This window comes from Asterias amurensis, chromosome 3, assembly GCF_032118995.1.
Source record: "Asterias amurensis chromosome 3, ASM3211899v1".
Taxonomy (NCBI): Eukaryota; Metazoa; Echinodermata; class Asteroidea; order Forcipulatida; family Asteriidae; genus Asterias; species Asterias amurensis.
This window is the reverse complement of record NC_092650.1, coordinates 13,830,697-13,853,324: the sequence shown is the minus strand read 5'-3', so window position 1 is coordinate 13,853,324 and position 22,628 is coordinate 13,830,697. Positions and strand designations below refer to the sequence as shown.

Genomic DNA, 22,628 nt, shown 5'->3' with positions numbered 1-22,628 from the left:
ATGAATGATTCCCATCCCCCACAGAATCCCTTGTGCCTTCCTTTATGATTTGGAACATGTTAGTCAGCAGCAGCACGTGGAGACAGGAAAACAAGTTTGTGGCATTATAAATGAGTATTTCTACACGTGTATCTATCACTGATGACAAAAGTGACATCCCGTGTGGGCCCCAAGCAATGCTCCAGGCGAAATATTTTATGAAAAACATTCTCTCTTGAATTATGAGCGCCTTTTAGCTTCTGATTCATTAAAGACCAATTATCAACGCGCAAAAAATGAGAGGGAAATTGATGGGAAAATACATTGGCATCTTCCTGAAGGGGATTTCTGGTCGCACTGCTAAAGTTCCTCTCCAAAATTACCTTTTCACCAAAAACGCTTTGTATACCAGGAGTTTCAACAAAAACTTAAATTTCCATAAAGACACTGGACACTATTAGTAATTGTCAAAGACTAGCTTTCACAGTTGGTGTATCTCAACATGTGAATTAAAACATCAATTCTGCAAAAATTTGAGCTCAATTTGTCGTCAAAATTGCAAGATAATAATGAAAGAAAAAAACACTTGTGTCACACGAAGGTGATCGACATCAACTATAGAGAGGGCCCCACAGCCTGATGACACCATATACATAGACCTTATCAAAACACTCGGTATGCGCGCATTAGGCGTGAAATGAGATACATGCTGGTCTAGCTATCGATCAAGTTTGATCGCTACTAGACCAGCATGCACCTCATTCAACAGTTAGCGCTTGCGAACAGGTATTTGCGAAAAGGTCTATAAGTTTTGGGCAACCCACATACCACACTGATAGAAACTTAGGAATACATGTATTAGCTTCTTGTGTCAAGGGTTAAAGGGTAAGGGTAAGACTTACTTGATAGCTTCACACATGCACAGTCCCATCTCCACACAGTTGCAGGCATGGGTTGGTCTAGAGATGGGTAAACCTGACACACAGTAGTAGCAGTCACCAAGGATCTTGATTCTCATGCAGTCAAATTGCTGTAGTCAAAGATAACAAAAATTATCATCAATCATAAAGAGTATCATTAAAGTGTCAGTGAATTATCTTTAAAGACACTGGACACTATTGGTAATTGCCAAAGACTAGTCTTCGAAGTTGGTGTAAATAACAAACCTGTGAAAATTTGAACTCAATTGTCCATCAAAGTTGCGAGATAATAATGAGGGAAAAAAACTACCTTGTCACTAGAAGTTGTGTGCTTTCAGATGCTTAATTTCGAGACCTCAAATTCTAAATCTGAGGTCTCAAAAACAAATTTGTGGTACTTCTTTCTTGAAAACTACATTACTTTAAAGGGAGCGGTTTCTCACAATGTTTTATACTATCAACCTCTCCCCATTACTCGTTACCAAGTAAGGTTTTGTGCTAATAATTTTTTTGAGTGATTACCAATAGTGTCCACTGCCTTTAAGAGTATTTTGTACCTGCTCCTAATCTTCTTATGTTAACATCCAACTGATGAAATTGAGCGTACCCTCCCTGAATCTACAAGTCAACAGGCATGTTCCATCAAGCTCCTACTCCGTAAACAATCAAAATAATTGAAAACTTCTCTAAACGGCTGGCCTCTTCCCTTATACAAGCAACGACTGCCAGCGCTTTTAAATATAACCAAAGGATTGAATTACTGTTGACTGATCGTCGACTAAATTTGCCAAGCCATCCTGCCTCGACAACCTTTAGGTGAGGAGATAATAACAAAAGCTGGACACCCAAGATATACTTCACATTAATGTTGAGATGTTGAGCCCGCCAAAGTGTGAAAGTTTATTTTTACAGAAGGGACCATTCCCTCTGCACTATAACAGGACAAGATGCAGAAAGCTAAAGTCAGTGAACTGCTGGACAATTCCCTTTCAGCTCCTGCTGACTGATGTGAGAGCGTAGTTTTTGTTATTAATTGAGTTATTATTATCAGATCTTTTAGCCAAGAGTTAGCCTTTTTCGATGCTAACTACATTCAGGCATGCGCACAGAGACTATTGGTGGGCAAATGCCGTAGTGTTGGGCACATGGCAGAAACACAATTGTGTATATGCATCATGCAACCATCAGCCAAATAAGGCACAACGCTTAAAGACACTGGACACTATTGGTAATTGTCAAAGACCAGTCTTCTCACTTGGTGTATCTCAACATATGCATAAAATAACAAAGCTGTGAAAATTTTAGCTCAATTGGTCGTCGAAGTTGTGAGATAACGATGAAAGAAAAAACACCCTTGTCACACGAAGTTGTGTGCTTTCAGATGGTTGATTTCGAGACCTCAAATTCTAAATCTGAGGTCTCGAAATCAAATTCTGTAGAAAATTACATCTTTCTCGAAACTACATCACTTCAGAGGGAGTCGTTTCTCACAATGTTTTATACTATCAACCTCTCCCCATTACTCGTAATCAAGAAAGGTTTTATGCTAATAATTATTGAGTAATTACCATAGTGTCCACTGCCTTTAAGGTCTATTGGTACAGATATAATTTTTTTTTATTTAATAAAACCACCTTTAGAAAGTATATCTGTACACAAACGTTTTTGTTCTTACAAAAACATAGATACAGGTAATCATAAATCAGAGAAATTCTATAAAAAAAAAAATGTAATTTTTAAAATATATATATATATATATATCTTCTCATTAACCTCCACTTCAATTCGGCCTAAGAACTTATATGTTGTATATATTCTGTACATAAAGTATAAATTAATCTTGTTTAAAGTTGTTTTTATAAATTCATCACTGTAACTATCTGATGTAAGTAACCCCCCCCCCTTTTTTTCCACAGGTCCCTCATACCTATTTTTCAAATCATCATACCTTTGATCTTGCTATTCTTATTAATTGACCATTGTTAGTTGCATCATGATGCAACTTGCTCTCTAATCCTACCCTTTCATGTCTCCCTGCATTGTTGTCGAACAATACATTTACCACTTTTATGGTCCAGTAACCCATCCTTTCATTCTAAACATCCTTTGTCCTCGCCACTTCACTCCTATTGGTTCATAGCCACCAACATTGTCTCTGAAATAGAAACTTTGATTGGCTGTTATTTTCCCGCTTCTTTCTGGATCTTAATTTTGGTTTTTACCCATACACCGATGTGTGTTAGCACTGTATACTCAGTACTTTCCCGAGTCCTGTGAAAAAATATCACAGGCATGTTACTCGGGTGGGATTCGAACCCACGACCCTTGCAATTCTAGAGCTAGATTCTGGATCCTTCCCTTAATCCCTTTCCCCCTCTCTCTTTCTATAAATGGATATGTATTTGTTTGTACTTGTTTTATGCCTCTGAAGAAGGTCCGGATTGGATCGAAAGCTAAGGCCATCTACCCTATTCATTATATATATATATATATATATATATTTTTTTTTTCACAGGACTCGGGAAAGTACTGAGTATACAGTGCTAACACACATCGGTGTATGGGTAAAAACCAAAATTAATACAAGCAAAGAAATTGAACAAGCTTGGCTTTTATATATGTCGGCTTCCTACAATTATTGGTATGTTTCCTATAAATGTAATTTGATGTCTCTTTATTATTTTACTCTCTTGGAAGAGGGAATATCGAATTATAAAAACACATTTAGCAATCAAAATCACAGTGGATGTATGGCTTTATTCTCACTATCACTACATTAAAAATAATGTGGCATTGTCCTATAAGTTAATCAACTTAGAGCAAAATTCAAAGTTTGAATTCTGAGCAAGCATTCTACGAACACACTGTTGTTGAGGGCATTGACACCAAATCTCTGCTATTTAAAGCACCATGCTGTACGCTTGTCACCATATGTCAACAACACTTTCAACGGAACTTCATCTGCTATTGAAACATTATTAGATTTTTTGGATTTTCCCAACAAATTGGAGCCCTCGATACAATTAATGGACTTACAGTTTTTCGCATTTCCACAAACACAAGACCTAAATGCTTTGAACATAAGTTCATAACTTCATAAATGTTTTCAAGTAAAATGTTAAATTATTATTTGAAATCCTGAAGTCCGGGGGGAGTGGGGGCTCGGGTTCTGACAAATAACACTCCTGCAACTTGAGTACAGTTTGGGCTGCTTACACAACAACTGGATAAACAAAAAGCTGTCTATAACTTCATGAAAAACTATTGGGTTCTGGTAATACTTGATGCAATATCACAAATCTTTATCCAGGTATACTATCTTTAAAGCCACTGGACACTTTCGGTAAACAGTTTTACCCAAAGCCCACACTTCGTGTATCACAACTTATATATAAAATAACAAACCTGTGAAAATTTAGGCTCAATCAGTCATTGAAGTCGGGAAAAAATAACGGGAAAACCCACCCTTGTTTCCGCACGTTTCGCAGTGTCATGACATGTGTTTAAAATAAATCTGTAGTTCTCGATATCGAGAATTGATATTGTTTAAATGTTTTCTCAAAAAGTAAAGCATTTCAAGAGAAATCTTTTACCATTACCTACCGTAAACCCTGTAAGTTATTTGTAAATCTGTGAATTTTTTTTTTTCTTTTCCGAAAGTGTCCAATGGCTTAAAGAGTTCTTTCGGAGGAAAATCATAATGCTTGAATAATAAAGGACACACAATGAAAACTATACAGTGAGTTTCATAAAAGCTTATTGTTATGGAAATGCTTCTAGTTGTGAATCTACGACGCCAGTTTATTAATGCTTGAGTATGAAGTTTCTGAAATACCTCATATGGAGGAATATTCAGTGGAAATCTATCTTGATAGAAGATTTAATGTTAGCTGTCATCAATCTTTGATGCAGAGATGTACTTCAGCTTAGGGAAGGACATCAACTAATTCAGGGTCGGAATGCAGTCGTGAAATTCGCTGGATTTGTTACAAGATTTCCATATTGTGACCTCAATGGTGTGAAGAAGAAGAAAAAAACACAGCCATGTTAAATACATATAACCACACAATATGTGAGAAAAAATTCATGAACTGTTTGCAATTTGTATTTTCTAGTGTGTGTCACCCCCCCCCCCCCCTTTTACCTAACTGTTTTAACAGCTTGGTAAAAAAGGGAGGATGGACTGAATTGTACATAATAAACAGACATGTTTGACTTGTTTTAGTTATTCCTTATTTATTTTTATTTTTGTCAATCACTGCTGCGGTGTGATTAATTATTGCTTTTGATAAGTTATTATTGGTTTTATTAAATAGATGTTAAATTTGCATCCGGGGTAAAGAATATTCATTTTAGTTTTTACCCATATACACTAAGTATACAGTGCTAACGAAAATCAGTGTATATGGGTAAAAACAAAGATGAATATTATTTATATTGTGATTTTATTAATTTGGGGTGGTCATGAAAGACCTTTTCTAACTATCTGGTTTCCAAAATAATGATGATATTAGTAATACAATTTGTATATAATGTCCTTCAAGCTTATTTCAACATTAATCTAGTAGTTAATCAGACTAAACTGAAAGCCTTCTGACCGATCGCGGTCAGCCGTATTACAAATTCAAACTGGATTTTATTTTTCAAGATTCTATTTTCGAGTTCCAAATCACTCACATATATCACACTTTTTTGCATGTACTGTATTTGTCCGCGACAAACCAGGATTATGGATTTTTCACGTGTTGACCACAAACAAGAAAATGGAATCCAAATATTCACTATGTGTAATCAGCTGCATAAAGAAAAAAAGTCTGTGTACTCCCGACAAAAGAAAATCACACACACAAAAAAACTCTCTGGCTTTGTTTAATGTTGATTGTAATTGAGTTGTAATGTTAGGGCCAACCACTCAGTACACCAGGCAGATGCTCATCCGATAGACTGTCTGTTGATTCAGCTGAGATTAAACTCATCTATTCAAAAAGTTGCGAAAACAAACGGACAGTTTTCGTTACCTTATTTCATAAGGTTCAACTTACAGTGGTAATTTCCCACACAATAACAGACAAGTACGCAAGCGAGCCAGCGACATCGCATGTTTACAAAAGAGCCACAGACACAGAGTCTGGACTTGAAACATGATTTGTACACAGCTCAATGGCAGAATAAGTAAAACCTTACATTTTTTGGAGATTGCATATTAACATTTGATATAAAGAAAAAGGTCACATTTCAAAACTAGTTCTCCTGTCATTTTCGTAGTTCCATACTTGTTGTGCCAGAAATTACACAATCAATTGAAAGTTTGAACTGCTTATCTTTCAAATGATTTGCAACCCACTTTTAAATCGAGCAGGGTTTTTTAAATGTTAAAGACAATGGACACTATTGGTACAAATGTATTTAACAAGACCAGTCTTCTCACTTGGTGCATCTCAACATATGCATAACAAACCTGTGAAAATTTGAGCTTGATTGGTGTTCAGAGTTGGAAATACTATGGGAAAAAACACCCTTGTCACACGAAGTTGTGTGCTTTCAGATGCTTGATTTCGAGTCCTCAAGTTTTAAATCTGAGGTCTCGAAATCAAATCGTGGAAAATTGCTTCTTTCTCAAAACTAACTCACTTCAGAGGAAGCCGTTTCTCACAATGTTTTATACTATCAACCTCTCCCCATTACTCGTTAGCAAGTGAGGTTTTATGCTGATAATTATTATGAGTAATAAGCAATAGTGTCCACTGCCTTTAAAACAGAAACCAACCAAACCACTATAAACTAGACAGCGAAGCTGCCATGGCGAGCTGCCGATCGCCAGATAGAACCAATGACTGACAGAAAAACCAATCATTTGATCAACTGATGGTCACAGGGGTGGAGACATTGACAAGTATGAAGTTAAGACCATTTAAGGTTTTCATCTTTTCATACTATCTACATGTATGCAGCAATATTTGATTGAAGTTTTAAATCTGTACATCATTGCAATAAAGAGTGATGACCATTTAAAGGGACACGTTGCCTTTTCCAGAAGAATAGTTTCAATTCAGTACATCAGTGCAATAAGAAGTTATGACCATTTAAGGTTTTCATTGTTTCAGCTCATTCAACTGGAACCATTGATGCACTCTTTGAATTTTATCTTTTCATATGTATAACGACAGAAGCAATATTTGACTTAAGTTTCAATACAGTACATCATTGCAATCAGGAGTTATGATCATTTTATGTTTTTCATTGTTTCAGCTCATTCAATTGGAACCAGTGACAGAGAGATTGATTTTTGTTTAAACAAATTATATCAAAACTTTAAGATTTAAGTTTGAGTTTGTTTCTTTAAAATCCAGATGTCAATGTTTGACTTTGAGCCTGAAAAAAAAAACTTTAACATTTTTTGTTTTCCAAAAACTTTAACATTTTCTTATTCCAAAAACTTCAACATTATTGGAAAACATAGCTAAAAACTACAAAAAATGACTGACAAGTATATATAATCTCACTTGGGCTTGTACATACCAAAAACAACTCAACTCAAAGACTGAAACTTAAACCAAAAACTTTAACATTTCCACTGAGTGCGGACGGCCGGACGTGCGGTTGGACGGCCGGACGGACGGACGGACAGACGGACGGACAGACGGACGGACAAAATCGGTATTACATAGGCTCGCAAACTGCTAAAGCAGCTTGCCAAAAATAAACACATTTATAAATTTATTCCTGTAAATTTGCTTAATTTTACAGCACCGCAGGAGTTTTATTTTTTAGAAAGTCATTAAAGAGATTATAACTCAGCAATTTATCACCAGTCTTATAACGGATGATATTTTAGCTGATCTTATTCTCTGAAAATTGACTGTACTTACTATTATTATTTTCCTTGTGATTCTTGAGTATAGCTCTTAATTGCTGCCTTAAAGGCATAAACACTATTGGTAATTACTCAACAAAATTGTTAGCATGAAAAGTTACTTGGTAACAAGTAATGGGGAGCTGTTAATGGTACTGAGAAACGGCTCCCTCTGAAGTAAAGTAGTTTTCAAGATTTCCACTAAAATACTTAAATTTTATTTAAATTTTGAGGTTCTGAAAACGAGCATCAAAAAGCACACAACTTCATGTGACAAGGGTGTTTTTTCTTCCATTATTATCTTGCAACTGAGTTGAGTTCAAACTTTCTCAGGTTTGTTACTTTGTGCATATGTTGAGATACACAAAGTGTGAAGACTGGTCTTTGACAATAACCAATAGTGTCCAGTGTCTTTAACAAGAACAATAACAAAATCTCTCTTATAACAGACTGATGAGAGAGTGAGAGAGAGAGAGTGAGGAGGGCTTTCTCCTAAAGTTATAAACCATGTTAAGTACTGGTCCCACTGCAGCGATAACAAGAACGATAACGATAACGACGCAAAGAGAAGGCATTCTATTAATTGAATTGCTCTGCACAAAATACTCCCACGCTTATTCAACCAGTCGGGGGCGAGTATTGACAACGCTTTTCATCCTCGTTATCGAGGCCTGTGTGATCGGGCCTTTAGTCTCCCTATTTAGTCTCCCTTTTTTTTTTATATTACGTCACTGTTTTCAACCACAAAAACCATGTTGGCGGATTTGTCACATTTAAAAATAACAGTGTAATAAAACAAATAATAAAGTTGCATATGGAAAAGTTGAAACAAAGAAAAATTTATCCATCGCCAAAATCAGGCTCAAAGTGTCAAATTGCGAATTTACGCCAACTGTGTTGTACAAACCATGTCGACTGCACAGTTATATATTTTAAATTGGGATATAAGTGATTTATTACTTAGCGCAAAAACAGACCTTGCGTCCAATGTATTTCTGTGATGTTGCATGCTCTTTCCAGGACAAACCTCCTTGTTTTGCAGTGTTTTGGGTACCATACTACTACATCCTTGAGAGCGCTGCATTGTGGTGACCACCTTGTGTGCTCAGTGTCTTCAATTTGTCTTGTTTTGTCACCTTTTAGTACATTTGTTGGACTTATTGTTGAATGGGATTTTATGTACAGACCTATTTTTTCTCTGCATGATGTTTTACAATCTTTTGCACCAGAAAGTTATCAAATACAATGGCAATTTACAACATTTTAACAAGAGGTTAAAGACTTGGCAAATGAGTTCATCCCAAGATTGAATTTGACTTTTTCCTTCCCCTTTAAATATCCAGACAAACAGTAACATGAAATGGAGCCCAACTCTCGTGGGTTCCATCGCCGCTCTTTTTCCCATCGTAGTTACATTCATTATGCATTATCGAGCCTCCCATCCACCTCATACACAAACACACTCAGGTTGAAGTCCTCACTGATGTGCATCTAAATGATAAAAGTTTATAAGTCAAGCTCTAATGAAACGCGAGTCAAGAGAGAGCCATGTAAACATCAATTCATCACTATGAACAAACTTGTAGCAACATCCCTGGACTGTTCTGCAGGCCATGGGCCAATTTCATAGAGCTGCTTAAGCAAAAAATTTGCTTAAGCACGAAAATAGCTCGCTTATTTTACACATGTTACTGGCCAAAATGTCATGCCATATACATTGCTTATGACTAGTATTTAGCTGTTGTTTACTTAGCATAACAATTGAGTGGAGTCTTGGCCGGTAATCTGATTTTACTAAGCAATGAATTTTTTGCTTAAGCAAAATTTTTTGCTTAAGCAGCTCTATGAAATTGGGCCCAGGCTATATGTAGGCACCGATGAGAACTTATCATTTATTCATATCCCCAAACGTGTGGTGTATCAATCAACATGACATGTAAAGTCCTTTCAATATTGTTATGAAGGAGGCAGCGAATAGATCATCAGGGAATAATGGCCATACATTCAGCAAGCCTTAAAACAAGCTCCTGGAGACTGTTAATACAAGTTACATATTGACTCGACTTTTCAAGCTATTAATGAATTTTACTCAGAGGTGTTGCCATCAAAGATTTAAGACATGTGAGCGAAGGGTGTTACATCCAGGTGTCTTTAAAGGCACTGGATACTATTGGTAATAGCTCAAAATAATTGTTAGCATAAAATCTTACTTGTTAGTGATCATTGGAGAGATGTTGATAGTATAAAATATTGTGAGAAACGGCTCTCTCTGAAGTAGCCTCGATTTCAAGAAAGAAATAATATTTGAACTTGATTTCGAGACCTCAGAATTTGATCTTGAGGTCTTGAATTCTTGCAAGCATCTAAAAGCAAACAACTTTGTAAGACAAGGGTGTTTTCTTTTATTATTATCTCGCAACTTCAATGACTAATTGAGTTAAAATTTTCAGATGTTTGCTACTTTGTGCATAATGTTGAGATACACCAAGTGAGAAGACTGGTCTATGACAATTACAGAAGGTGTCCAGTGTCTTTAGACGAACAGAAAATTTGAACCAATTGGTTGCCCCCATCTTTTTCCTGACGCATCTGATTATAGAACAACATCAGGTTTTTCAATGACAAATGAATTGAAAACACTATCAATCCACCATTGTAGCTCTATTTGGGCAATGACAGACAATTGCATAAGTCTGGACTCTTCTGCTCAAGATATCTGTCCCTCATTTAACAAACCACTCACAGAACATTTACTACCATTCTGCCCACACCTCCAGTATCCACTTTCTAAAGTCCATTAATCTCAACAACAATTTGTCTAAAACTCTGTCAAGTGCTCTTTAAAATCTTCTGCTCACCAATCTTTGTATAATAGGCCATCTGTTTCTCTATTAACAGACCACTCACTAACCATTACTCATACATGTCCAATCCTTCACTTTCCACATCATTCACATTCAACTTGTCCCATTAACAATCTGTCAAAGATGCAGTCCTCTTTCAAGTACTATGAAAAGTCCACTATTCTCATCAACAATCTAAGATTCTGTCTGAACATGTCTGAACATCCACTACGTCTGAACATCCACTCTACATCAACCAGTCTCATAAACAACTTGTCTGAGAATCTGTCCAAATATCCACACAAGTCCACAACTCTCATCAACAGTCTGACTGTCCACATATCCAGCATACAACAGGTCACTACTGAGTTGTACTGTCATCAACACTCTGTCTAGATTCTGTCCACATATCCACTATCTCTACATCCACCACTATCATCAACAAGCTGTATAAAACTCTGTCCATGAGTGCTCTTTAAAAATCAAGATCCAGGTGAATGTTAACCAGACACGAGTAACCACTTGATTCCTCCCCACCCCCTAACTCCAAACTAGCCCAATCCAATAATAGCACCTGCTGATGTGGATTCAACTAAACACTATCAATACTGGCCTATGATTTTTTTTATTGATTTTATTTTTGTTGGGGGGGGGGGGGTGTAAAAACAAATTGAGGACAAAATAGTTTTTTTTTTGGGGGGGGGGGTTTTGGTCAAAATTTCCATTCTTACATGAATAAATAACAAAGGAGGTTTCTCTTGTGAAACAAATTCCAGGTTCTAATTTTATTTCAAACAGATTGGGAGGAAAACACTAAACAAAAAAAAAATTTACTAGAGTCTCTTTAAAAGGGCTGTCATTTAGTTGACATGGAACTGAACACAAAAAATAATTCTAGGGACAAGCATCCGTTATGGGTCATGTACTCATCGAGCTACAATTTGACTTCCTGTGATCCAGAAGGCCCATCTTCTTTCCAAGGAAGTTGCACGGCTCTCAGTCAAAGTGACGATAATTGCTCATGATCATCTGCTCATCACACAAGATGCAACCTGCACTTTACTCAACCTTGTCGTCTATCTCACCGCAGATGAATGACTCCAATAATTCACCCTGAGATCGCCGCCAATTATTTCTCCCATCTCTTAAACTTTGAGACATCTTTGGCTATATTTAACCAGTTCCCATCTAATAATAGACCGAACCAAGGCTGATGGGCGACATTTGAATATTTGTCCTTCTCAATTGTATAAACTGAATGCATTCTGGAGAAATTCCTGAAGCAAAACGAAATAAACATTCTTAGACTGCCCAATACTGTGCATGCCAAGTTCAGACAGAACTATGATCTAAGCTATGGAGATTTGCGGTTTAACTGTTGAAAGATTGAATTTGAGTTTTGGCTGGACTGGTGGTGTGAACATCGCTTAGAGGCAAATTGCTTGGATGTTTTTGTTCCTTGTCTGCCGTTTACTCTGATCCGTCATTATTGATAACTCATAATGTGGACTGTCAATCATCTGTCAGGTGATTGGTCAATTGAAAAGCGTTCAAAATTATGTATTGCTTGGGAAAGTTTAGTTTTTAAATTAAAAACAATTTGGAACTTGGGTAATCAGCTACATTGGAGATAATTCAACATGAGCACATGATTCATAAAAAATAGTACAAATAGTCTGTTTTGTTTCAACCCCAAAATAATAAGTTGGAATATGAAGCACTTGGTTAGCATCTAGCTGAGATTGTCTAAAATAGCTATCACTTTAAGTAAAGAGTCTGGTTTTCCTAATCAAAATTTGGGAGTGTATATTCCAGGGTCTTTCTGGCAAGCATGATGGAAAATGTTGTCATATGAAAACGTTGACAGTTTGTGTCATAATTTCCACAAAAATTCAAGAGCTATAAAAAATAACAGCGGAACAAGTTTTGAGATGTGATCCCTTTCTTCTTTCAAATAGTGAAAATCGGACGGTGCAATCTACATAAAATGTAAGAATTTATGTTGTCATGAAGCTGTGTATGACCCAGGCCTGCATGAAGTCTGGACTCTTTGGCTCTTTTGTCAACAAATGATATCACAGGTCTGTACACTAATATCAAGCAATCAGCGCAGTACTCTTTAGGTCACAGACCTTTATGCTTTGACGTAAAACAATGTCACTCTGCAAATTGCTTACACACACGCCCAAAAGAGAACATGCAGCTGATAAATATACTCCCTAAAACCCCCTTCCCATCCCAGAAAATGATAGACCCCTGGATTAACTGTGTCTAATAATCGTAAGTTGTCTTCCTTTTAAAGCCCTTATACACTTTCGGTACAGAAAAAAAAAAAAGTTCACAGATTTACAAATAATTTACAGGGTTTACAGAAGGTAATGGTGAAAGACTTCTCCTGAAATATTAGTCCATGAAATGCTTTACTTTTTGAGAAAAAACACATTTCATGACACGGCGAAACGTGCGGAAAAAGTGGGTTTTCCCATTATTTTCTCCCGACTCCGATGACCGATTGAGCCTAAAATTTCACAGGTTTATTACTTTTTATGTAATTTGTGATACACGAAGTGAGGGACTTGGACAATACTGTTTACCGAAAGTGTATAATGGCTTTAATTCACGTAATATGTTTTGAGACAAATTGTAGTTTATAAATTTTAAAACGTGAGCATAGCTTTGCAAAGCTCTCCTCCATTCTAAAACATGTATAAAACTGAGGCTGTAAGGTAAATAGACAGGTCTCCTAGAGCTCAACGCACTTTGTTGTTATCATACAGGGAGGGAACCCAACCAATATGGCCATGGCAGTATAATAACAGTCTACTTGAATAGATCCTGTGTATTCTTTGCAGTGTGCACACAGCTGTAACAATATACAGCATCTCTTGAAATCAGAACGTCAAATAGATCCAGGTGGGTGTATACGTGTATCAAGAGACAGGCATGCCAGAGAAAAAAACGTTTGACATAAAGTCAGAATTTTTGGATACAAAATCCGCAGGCACTGAATAAAACAATTTTGAGAAGTCATACAAAAATATGATTAATGACTTTTTATAATTTGAAAAACTTGCATATTAATGTTTTGATAACGTCTGCCTCATATGGGTTATTTTAGAACCTATGTAACATAACTTTTTTCTTTACTCATCTATTTACTTTTGTCTTCTTGAATTTTATTCCTTGTATTTTGTCGTCAGCATTTTGCAATGTAGTTGTTTGTTTTTTCCTGTCTTGTCCTCGTTTCATCTTCGCTGTTTTTGTGTTTATCCGTGAAAGTTGTCTACAAGCCTCAGCTTACTCTAACAGCCTCATGGTCCCGCTCCTCTCTTGTACATAGTTAATTCATAGTTACTTTTTTGTTAATAGCTTCAACACTTTATTAATTTTATATACTTAAAATTTATGTGATTTTGATCTGTGTACTGATCATCTCTCATATGCACACTTATTTAAATCCATCTAGTCTATTAAGTTTCTGCTATTTCACCCCACATTTCATTGTAATTTTTGTTATCTTACACTTCCTGTTCAGGGCTTAGAAACCTTAAATTAAGCGCTACATAAATGCATGCTATTATTATTATTATCTTATTTATTTGCCAACAAGACTATGGAATAAATGTCTTATTGAATTAAATATTTGTTCATAATTGTGCCTGTAATTCAGCATTACTGACAAAAAACAAACAATGAATGTACCTTTAAGAGAGGTTCAAATGGATTGTATTTCTTAACTCTTCTTGTTCTTTATAAAAACTTAAACAAACTTGACTCTAGCAACAGATAAAAGTGTAAAAATTCTACCAACAAACTCTTCATTCATGAAATATGTTTTGAGACATATAACCATTGTAAATATCAGTGTTTCCATTGTATTGTGTTTTTGTAATGATCTATCCAAATCAAGATGCCATTAAAAGCAGGAGTCAGATTAATTTCAGAAAAAAATGAAGTCCCTGAGGAGATGGATTTGATTATATGAGATGAATTCCCTCAAAGCGAGAATCACAAAAATGTCCTATTGTGTGGTTATTTAAAGAAAATTAATTTCCTGTATTAAATTAAATATTTATTTTAAAAAAAACGTAAAACTTATTACGAAAGCATAATTGAAATGAGACTCTCCAAGGAAATAACAAGGAGTTGGCAAATGTATTAGTTGAGTAATGTCTCCCATTTCTCCAAACAAAATCCATCAAGTAAATTATTTCATGGTTCAAGAAACTGTCTAGGCAAACAACCTCTCATTAATTGGAGTGGGGCATGAGTTTCTTGTATAACAATAAGGAACAATTGAGCAAAATTAAGACGATGCTTTTTTTAAAAAAGAATTATGCATGTCGCCAGACACACAAGGCCTGAAGGCCAGTTCAAGGTGCTGGCTACAATTATTTTTTCCAGAGGCCATTGCCACCTACTCCTAGGGCTGAAACAGGGTTACCCCTTTCACAGTCCATACGAATGTAGGCTTGGGTATCTTCAATTGGAAGCCTAGCCGGTAGAGCAGAAAGCACTACTTCCCCAATTTTATGTACGTTGTAGCAAGTGTCACGACCGGGATCCGAACCCACACCCTGCTGATCAAACACCAGTGCTTGAATCCGGTGCTCTTATCCGCTCCGCCATGACACTGCAACAACATGACACTGCTATTGTATTTGCTGCCCAGGGAATGGAGCACTGTGTTGAAAGAATGCTTGTGGGTGTAGTGGCTGGTTTTTATTGTGGTGTTTTCTTTTTTTAGAGGGGGTGGGGTTTGGGGTAGGATTTGGGATAGGGACTATAAACCGCCCTTCAAGCGCCCCCCACCCCTCCTTTTTTTGCAGTGGGATGGGTGGTTTGTAATTGTGGGGTGGGTTTCAGGGGCATTCTTTGTGGCAGGACGGCTTTGTAGAGGTGCTGGTCACCTGTTCCTCCTTGCCACTCACTGGCTTGGTATTTTTAAGCTATTTTGATTCATTGTTTCTTTATGTATCGACTTGTATGTTCATTTTTTTATGCCAGTTTAAAGTCTATTAAAACTAAACTGAAACTAAAATAAATATTACTTGTAGAGAGTTTAGGGATAGCATGTATGGTAGGGATGCGTTTGTAACATAATTATGTGTGGGAAAGTTTTAGAATTGGGGCTGGGGGTTTTGGATGGGTCAGTTACAGCAAACGCTTATCCATGGCAATACAATTATAATACAGATCTGGACACTTTTCTGTAAATACATAGAATAGTCCAGTCATACTGAATTCACAAAGACGAATACTTGCATTTTGACAAGCGAGTACTTGGAGTCATAGAGAAGCACCCGAAAATATAGCGTAAAGCAACTAATCATCGTTGCTTTTCGACACAATGCTACCAGAGATTAGTAATGGGAGATTGTTTGTTTGTTTTTTATTACCAAATATCACAATAAATAATCATAAAACAAGAGATATTGCTCTGCCATTGTAGCGAGGTTGCAATAAATAGTTATTCTGTGTTTCCTTGAAGGTATGTTCCCCTGTTAGATTTTAGTCGGTTTTCCATCTATTCTTGTTGTATGGTGTTTCTATTGCAAACCACAGGGTAAGCAATGAACTTGCTGTCCAAAAACTTGGTTGATGTATAGGTTTTCTCGGTCACATTCGGCAAATGAGCAGCCAATTTCATTTTCATGCGTTCGAGTTAAAGCTGTTTTGCCTCTCCAGTTGTTACTGCGTTTCAAATTAAGAACTCGGCCATTCAATTTCGTTTTTGAGTCGAGTCAAATTCCTTCAGCACTATGTTCAATTTAGTGTATCGTCATTCTTTTTCGAGACACACACGCCTCAAGAAGCGACTGCGAATTTGAATGCTGCTTTGATGAACTGTTAAATTGAATGATTATTTTGTTAAATCGAATGACGAAACATTACATTTGACTAATCATAAAACGGAATCGAATGACCCTTTTTCAGTAGCAATCGATTGCGCGCGAAATAGAATAGCTTGATGGTTAAATTGGCTGTTCTTTTTCCGAAATTGGCCGAGAAAACCTATATTAAACTGTCCTATAAAGCCACATACATCTGTGCATCTTTTACAAGATCTATCACACTAACTTCACATCTTTTGGGATATGTCACATCTTTTGGGAAATGTTTCATGAAAAATAACTCAACAAGATTTCAGAGAGTGTTTGAAGTACTGTCACCATGGTAACAACTTACCTCCGCTAATCCATCAAATCTTCCAAAGAGTTCATTGAGTGTCTTGACTAATTCAGCAGGTGAGCACTCGCTCGCCAAAGCAGTGAAGCCTACGATGTCTGCATACAGGATGCTGTGTAGAGAGAATACCAAGTTTGAAATACGTAACCATATTTAGCCCTTCCAACAAGACCTTTAACACCACCCAAAAGTGGCTCAAACCTATAAATACACTTTAATTGTAATTGATGCGTAAGGTCCTTGTTACACGAGGCAACTTGGAGGCAACCATTAGAAACTCAATCTTAAGATTCCCAAGAAAATAATGAGAACATTCAAATGTGAATGGATTCTCTTGTTCAAGACTGCCTAGAACTGGTTGCCTGTAAATTGTCTAGTGTGACAAGTCCCTTAGCCCTTAGTCTACTGTCAATATTTTAACATCACGTGCCCAAAACAATGACTTTGTGCGAGTGTCACAGTTTCTTGACGCGCTCAAAATCCAAGACATTGGACACGACCAGTCAGCTATACAAAAACCTGCCACTTCAAGTCTAAGATTGTGCTTAGTTTCGTCTGCAGCAACTCAAAACTAATCAGAAGGTAAATCCATGAGGGTACTATTTCAAACAAAAAACATCCATCACAGACTTGAGCAAGACTAGTACCCTGATATAAGTTGTTAAACTAAACAAAGTTCGAGGTTGATTTGCAAAGGCCAAAGCCAACACATCAACAAACAAAAAATCAACATTTGTTATTTACAAGGGCACAATGAAGGTGCAATGTAGCTTAAAGGAACACGTTGCCTTGGATCGGTCGAGTTGGTCTTTGAACAGCGTTTGTAACCGTTTTTTATAAAATACATATGGGTAGAAAGATGTTGTAAAAGTAAAATACAATGATCCACACAAACATGCCTCGAAATTGCGTGGTTTTCCTTTTACCACGTCGACTAACACGTCGGCCATTTATGGGGGTCAAAATTTTGACTCCCAAAAATGGCCGACCGTGTTATTTCGCAGAGTAAAAGGAAGACCACGCAATTTCGAGGCAAACTTGTTTGGATTATTGTATTCTACTTTTAAAACATCTTTCCAACCATATGCATTTTATAAAAAACGGTTACAAACGCTTTTGTTTTGACCAACTCGTCCGATCCAAGGCAACGTGTTCCTTTAAGTCGGGATTTTCATCTTTGTCTGCCGGTCTTGAGCAGTCGAGTCCCAGGGTCGAGTCCAAGTCCCGAGTCTGAGTCACGGTGCTCCGAGTTTGAGTTTGAGTCCACAAACAACAATGGACTTGGGATCAGTTGAGTCTGAGACCGGTCTTAAGTCTTAGACAGGCCTTAAGATCTCCAGCACTGTTATTCAGTATTATCTTCCTAAACACTCTAATCCTCCAATCAGATGCTCGAACAGGGAGTGTGATAATAAGCCATAACCTACTAGCAGTTTTTATATTGCACTCTGCGTATTATGAGTGTCAGAGTGTCACGCTCCGCATAAATTATGGTCAGTGCAAAAATTACATTCTAAACTTTGCGCAATCTAAACTTTGCGCGTGCATGCTGTTCAAGTTTGTTTGTTACTTTGTTTCTGTATGAGGTTGACTTATTATGGCCTCATTGGATATAATACAGCCTCGTTGGATGTGGGACGCAGAAGCGCTATATTTTTCTGTATTCCACTCGCGCTTGTGTGATAACTTAAAATAAACATTTTCACTGTACTCGAGCTAGCTTTGCTAAATTTTATAATTTTTTACGGAATGCATTAACAACAGTAAACCTCACTTGCCCTGTATTCATTGATTGTTTTTCTCTCTCTCTTTACTCCTCCTGTTTGTGGAGGCGTTTTCTCAAGGAACGTTTTTCGGATAAGTGCTTTACAGCATATGTTTTTTTCACAGCCCCTTGACTTATGTTTCTTAACTAGAAAATTGGACAAACACCATAAAGTTTGCTCCTTGTATGGATTACTGTTGGCATAAGATACCTCTGCAAACTTAGAAGCAGCCGGTAAAATGCCCTTGTAGGCCATCAATCATTCAATGTCTTTAACTAATATTGACAATCTATGCATATTTAGTTAGACAGAAATACAGACCTAGCAGTATGTTCTATATGGTGTGAAATCTATGAATTTTATATTGCCATAGAGAGGGTGGGACTATCACTTGCTCAGACATGTGAGTCGCCCTTTCAATGAGAAAAATGTCTGCAGAATTGAATTGGATAGGAACAACTTCTTGAAGTAACAAGCGGTAAAAGTAACCAACACGAAGAATGATTCTCTCCATGGTGAGGCATTGAACCCGATCCCTTCCACTCAAGGCCCATTTTCACAAAACTGCTTAAGTAGAAACAAGCTTAGACAGTGGACACTATTTGTAGTTGTCAAAGACTAGTCTTCACAGTTGGTGTATCTCGACATATGCATAAAATAACAAACCTGTGAAAATTTGAGCTCAATCGGTCTTCAAAGTTGCGATATAATAATGAAAGAAGAAAACACCCTAGTCACACGAAGTTGTGTGCGTTTAGATGGTTGATTTCGAGACCTCAAGTTCTAAACTTGAGGTCTCGAAATCAAATTCGTGATAAATTACTTCTATCTCGAAAACTACTCCACTTCAGAGGGAGCCGTTTCTCAAAATGTTTTATACTGCCAACCTCTCCCCATTACTCGTTACCAAGTGAGGTTTAATGCTAATAATTATTTTGAGTAATTACCAATAGTGTCCTCTGCCTTTAAGTAGAAACAAGCTTAAAAGTTCTCTACTAAGAAAAATAAAAGCAGGACGCCAGTCACAGATGTTGCATGTTCCTTTGACTGGTAACCTCACTCAGGTCAGCATAATTTATTTGTGCTCAACTACTTTTGGTGCTTATAAAGTAGCTCTTGGGCCTACAGTAGCACCATTTAGACTGATTCAATCAATGAGTGGGTGAGAATTTAAGATAGATATTCTGCACAGCCCACTGTCCACAGTAAGACCTACATGTAATACCACTTCTCACAGAGAACGAACCGATCTTGTTTACTATAAGTAGGATTTGAAGCTTTGCATGGTGGAGCTACCATATGGACAGGTTTGCGGAAACACCATGTAATGACTATCTTTAAATGAGTTGGGGTGGTTCTGAAAAGAACCGTTGGTTTCAACTCGACGCTTCGATCAGTATGCTCCGATCGCCTTCTGGAGAAAGCAGAAAAGCGAAAAATATGAATGGATACAATCGCAGACAAATTTTTGTGCTTATGCAAAATTTATCGGGTAACCAGAAAGTTTTTGTATGATGCAAGTAATTCTTGGCAAACACAGCCGGTGCAGAACCTTTGGTGATTAAAGGAAAACAATGCCTTGGAGCGGTCGAGTTGGTCTTTAAAAAGCGTTTGTAACCGATTGTTATAAAATGCATTGGTTAGAAAGATGTCTAAAAAGTAGAATACAATGATCCACACACATTTGCCTCGAAAATGCGTGGTTTTCGTTTTACTTTACGAACTAACACGGTCGGCCATTCATTGGAGTCAAATATTTGACTCTATGATGCCATATCATGTAATTTTAATAATATCTAAGTCTTATATATCGCTCGATCTACCAAACAAAGTAACCAAGGTTCTGAGTACATGTATATTCAAACTTTCAGAAAGATAGGTTATTGCAGTGATGAATTATGAGGCCCAATAACATGTAGTCAGACCTATCAAGTCTCACGCATTAGGCGTGAGACTCACGCATTTGGGCTCTGTCTCACGCTCACACGCACAGCAACCATTTTCTCACGCATTGGGGCCAAACCGAGAAAATGCATTGCCAAATCGCGCTCTCGTGTACAAAAAACGCAATCTACAATGTTTGCACAATCTTCAGATTGCACGCAGTTTATCTGAATCATCAACTTGAGCTGCAAATTGGCAGATTGCGCACGGTTTTGCTCTCCCAGCAGGTTCAGCTCAAATTCGGCAGAGCGCAAAACGCTTATTGCGCACAAGTTTTTCGTGATTCGTTTAGCAAATTCGTTAAATGCGCTCCACTAGCGAAGACACAACAGGCAGAAGAAGTGAGCGGAGGATTTTGGACATAATTTTTAGTAGATCTTGTTTTATTTTTGAAGGAAATAATCTGACACAATCGCACCTCCACATTAAACATCAACATCTCCTGTGTATCTCATGTGAGTTTTAATTATTCTGAAGAGGTTTTTGATGCAATTTGGAACACTTTTTTGTCCACATTTAAATTTCTGGGAAAAAAAGAAAAAAAGTTGGGCGGCGATTTTGAAAGGCCTTCTAAAACTGGCAATTTTTTTTTCGGGGGGGGGGGGGGGGGGGGAGCTTTGCAAAATCTCACGCATAGCCTCTGGACTTGGCAGCTCTGTGTAGTTAGCACCTTATAAGGGTTTACAAGGTGCTACGGTGCATACAGCAGCCACAGCCAGGAACACCGGGGCGAACCCCTTCTCTTTTCAACAAGTGCACTGGGTTCTTTTACATGCATTACACAACACATGGGACCAGCGGCTTTATGTCCCATCCAAAGGCAAGTACTCACCTAACGTTTTTATGTCTCTTGACGTACAGATTGTGAAAGTGAGTGGTGCTGTTTTTCTGCACCCCTGGGGCCGGAACCCGTGACTGGGTCGGATCTCGTACTCTCTCCATCATTTCTGTCTTCATCTCAGCTGCAAGATGAGCAGGAAGGACAGACAGAAGAAGTCGTTCCTGAAAACATAAAAAAATAACATTCACTTTTAACAGATGTTAGTTTTGCATCGGGGATAAAAGAATAAACATCTTGTTTTTACCCTTACATCGATGTGTATCAATCACTTTATATGTTATACTCAGTGCTTTCCCGAGTTCTGAGGAAACCACAGGCAAATCACTTAGGTAGCTTATACAAATAAGGAAATTAAAGGGTAGCGATGAGTTCTTTAACGCCCGTTTAAAACCGGCAGGGTCATCCCGTGTCGGCGAGGGCCTTTATCTCACGGCAATGATCATGCAAGGTTTTAAACGGACATTTAAGAACGAGTCACTACTCTTTTATTCCCATTCATAAATGCCCTTTGGTTAAAAAACGTTGAAAAAATACAATAATTATAGACACTTTGACAGTTTAAAATTTGAGATTTGAAGTATTTTTTTCAAAAACTTTGTGAAGAATCTGTTTGATGTGCGTAGGTTGTGTGTATTCTATTTCAAGATAAGTCTTTCACTATTACCTTCTGTAAACCCTGTAAATTATTTGTAAATCTGTGAAAAAAAATTCTGTACCGAAAGTGTATAATGGCTTTAACAATATCAGTGTACTGGGTTCCATCACATGCAATATACAAAACACATGACCCTTTTGCTTAATTTCCTATCCAAAGGAAAACACAAAGCAATGAGGTGGTATTGTATTGTATCAAACTGTGCTGTTAGTTGAAGTCACCCATCAGCTATTACACTTGACATTGCAGTCCTGCAGCGATGCGTCCATAACCAAGCCAGCCTCCTACTTGACCTCAATCCAGTCAAGCAGGTACAAAATATTGATCTAACTTGTGGAATATATCACACTGCAACACCCATACAGTAACACCTTCCAATTCCCTGAATTCAACCATCCCCCAACCATTCAAAAAATGTACTGTGAAAAGGGTTGAATAGCTAGGACAGCAAGAAAAATGGATTTAAAAAAACTGTTTACACAAGAACCTGATAGGAAAATGACCTAAAAGAACTAGAACACAAAAATAACTTACATATACTGATATGATCCATTTCTAAGATATCATATTTATGAACAAATAGAGTACCCTTTAAGACTTAAACTGGGAAAAAATGAACTAAAGTCCTGAGAGCTCAC

General features: G+C 37.2%; 1 protein-coding gene across 4 annotated transcripts in view; it reads right to left on the bottom strand.

Moving 5' to 3' along the window:
- Positions 1 to 22,628, bottom strand: part of LOC139934589 (adenylate cyclase type 2-like) — a 201,850-nt gene that overhangs the window by 40,291 nt on the left and 138,931 nt on the right. For all 4 annotated transcript variants that reach the window (XM_071928871.1, XM_071928870.1, XM_071928869.1 and 1 more), the window contains 3 exons: positions 21,327 to 21,496; positions 16,785 to 16,896; positions 882 to 1,009 (listed from right to left, as the gene is read on the bottom strand). In XM_071928871.1, coding sequence (XP_071784972.1) covers positions 882 to 1,009; positions 16,785 to 16,896; positions 21,327 to 21,496 — 410 coding nt within the window. The remainder of the gene's footprint in view (positions 1 to 881; positions 1,010 to 16,784; positions 16,897 to 21,326; positions 21,497 to 22,628) is intronic.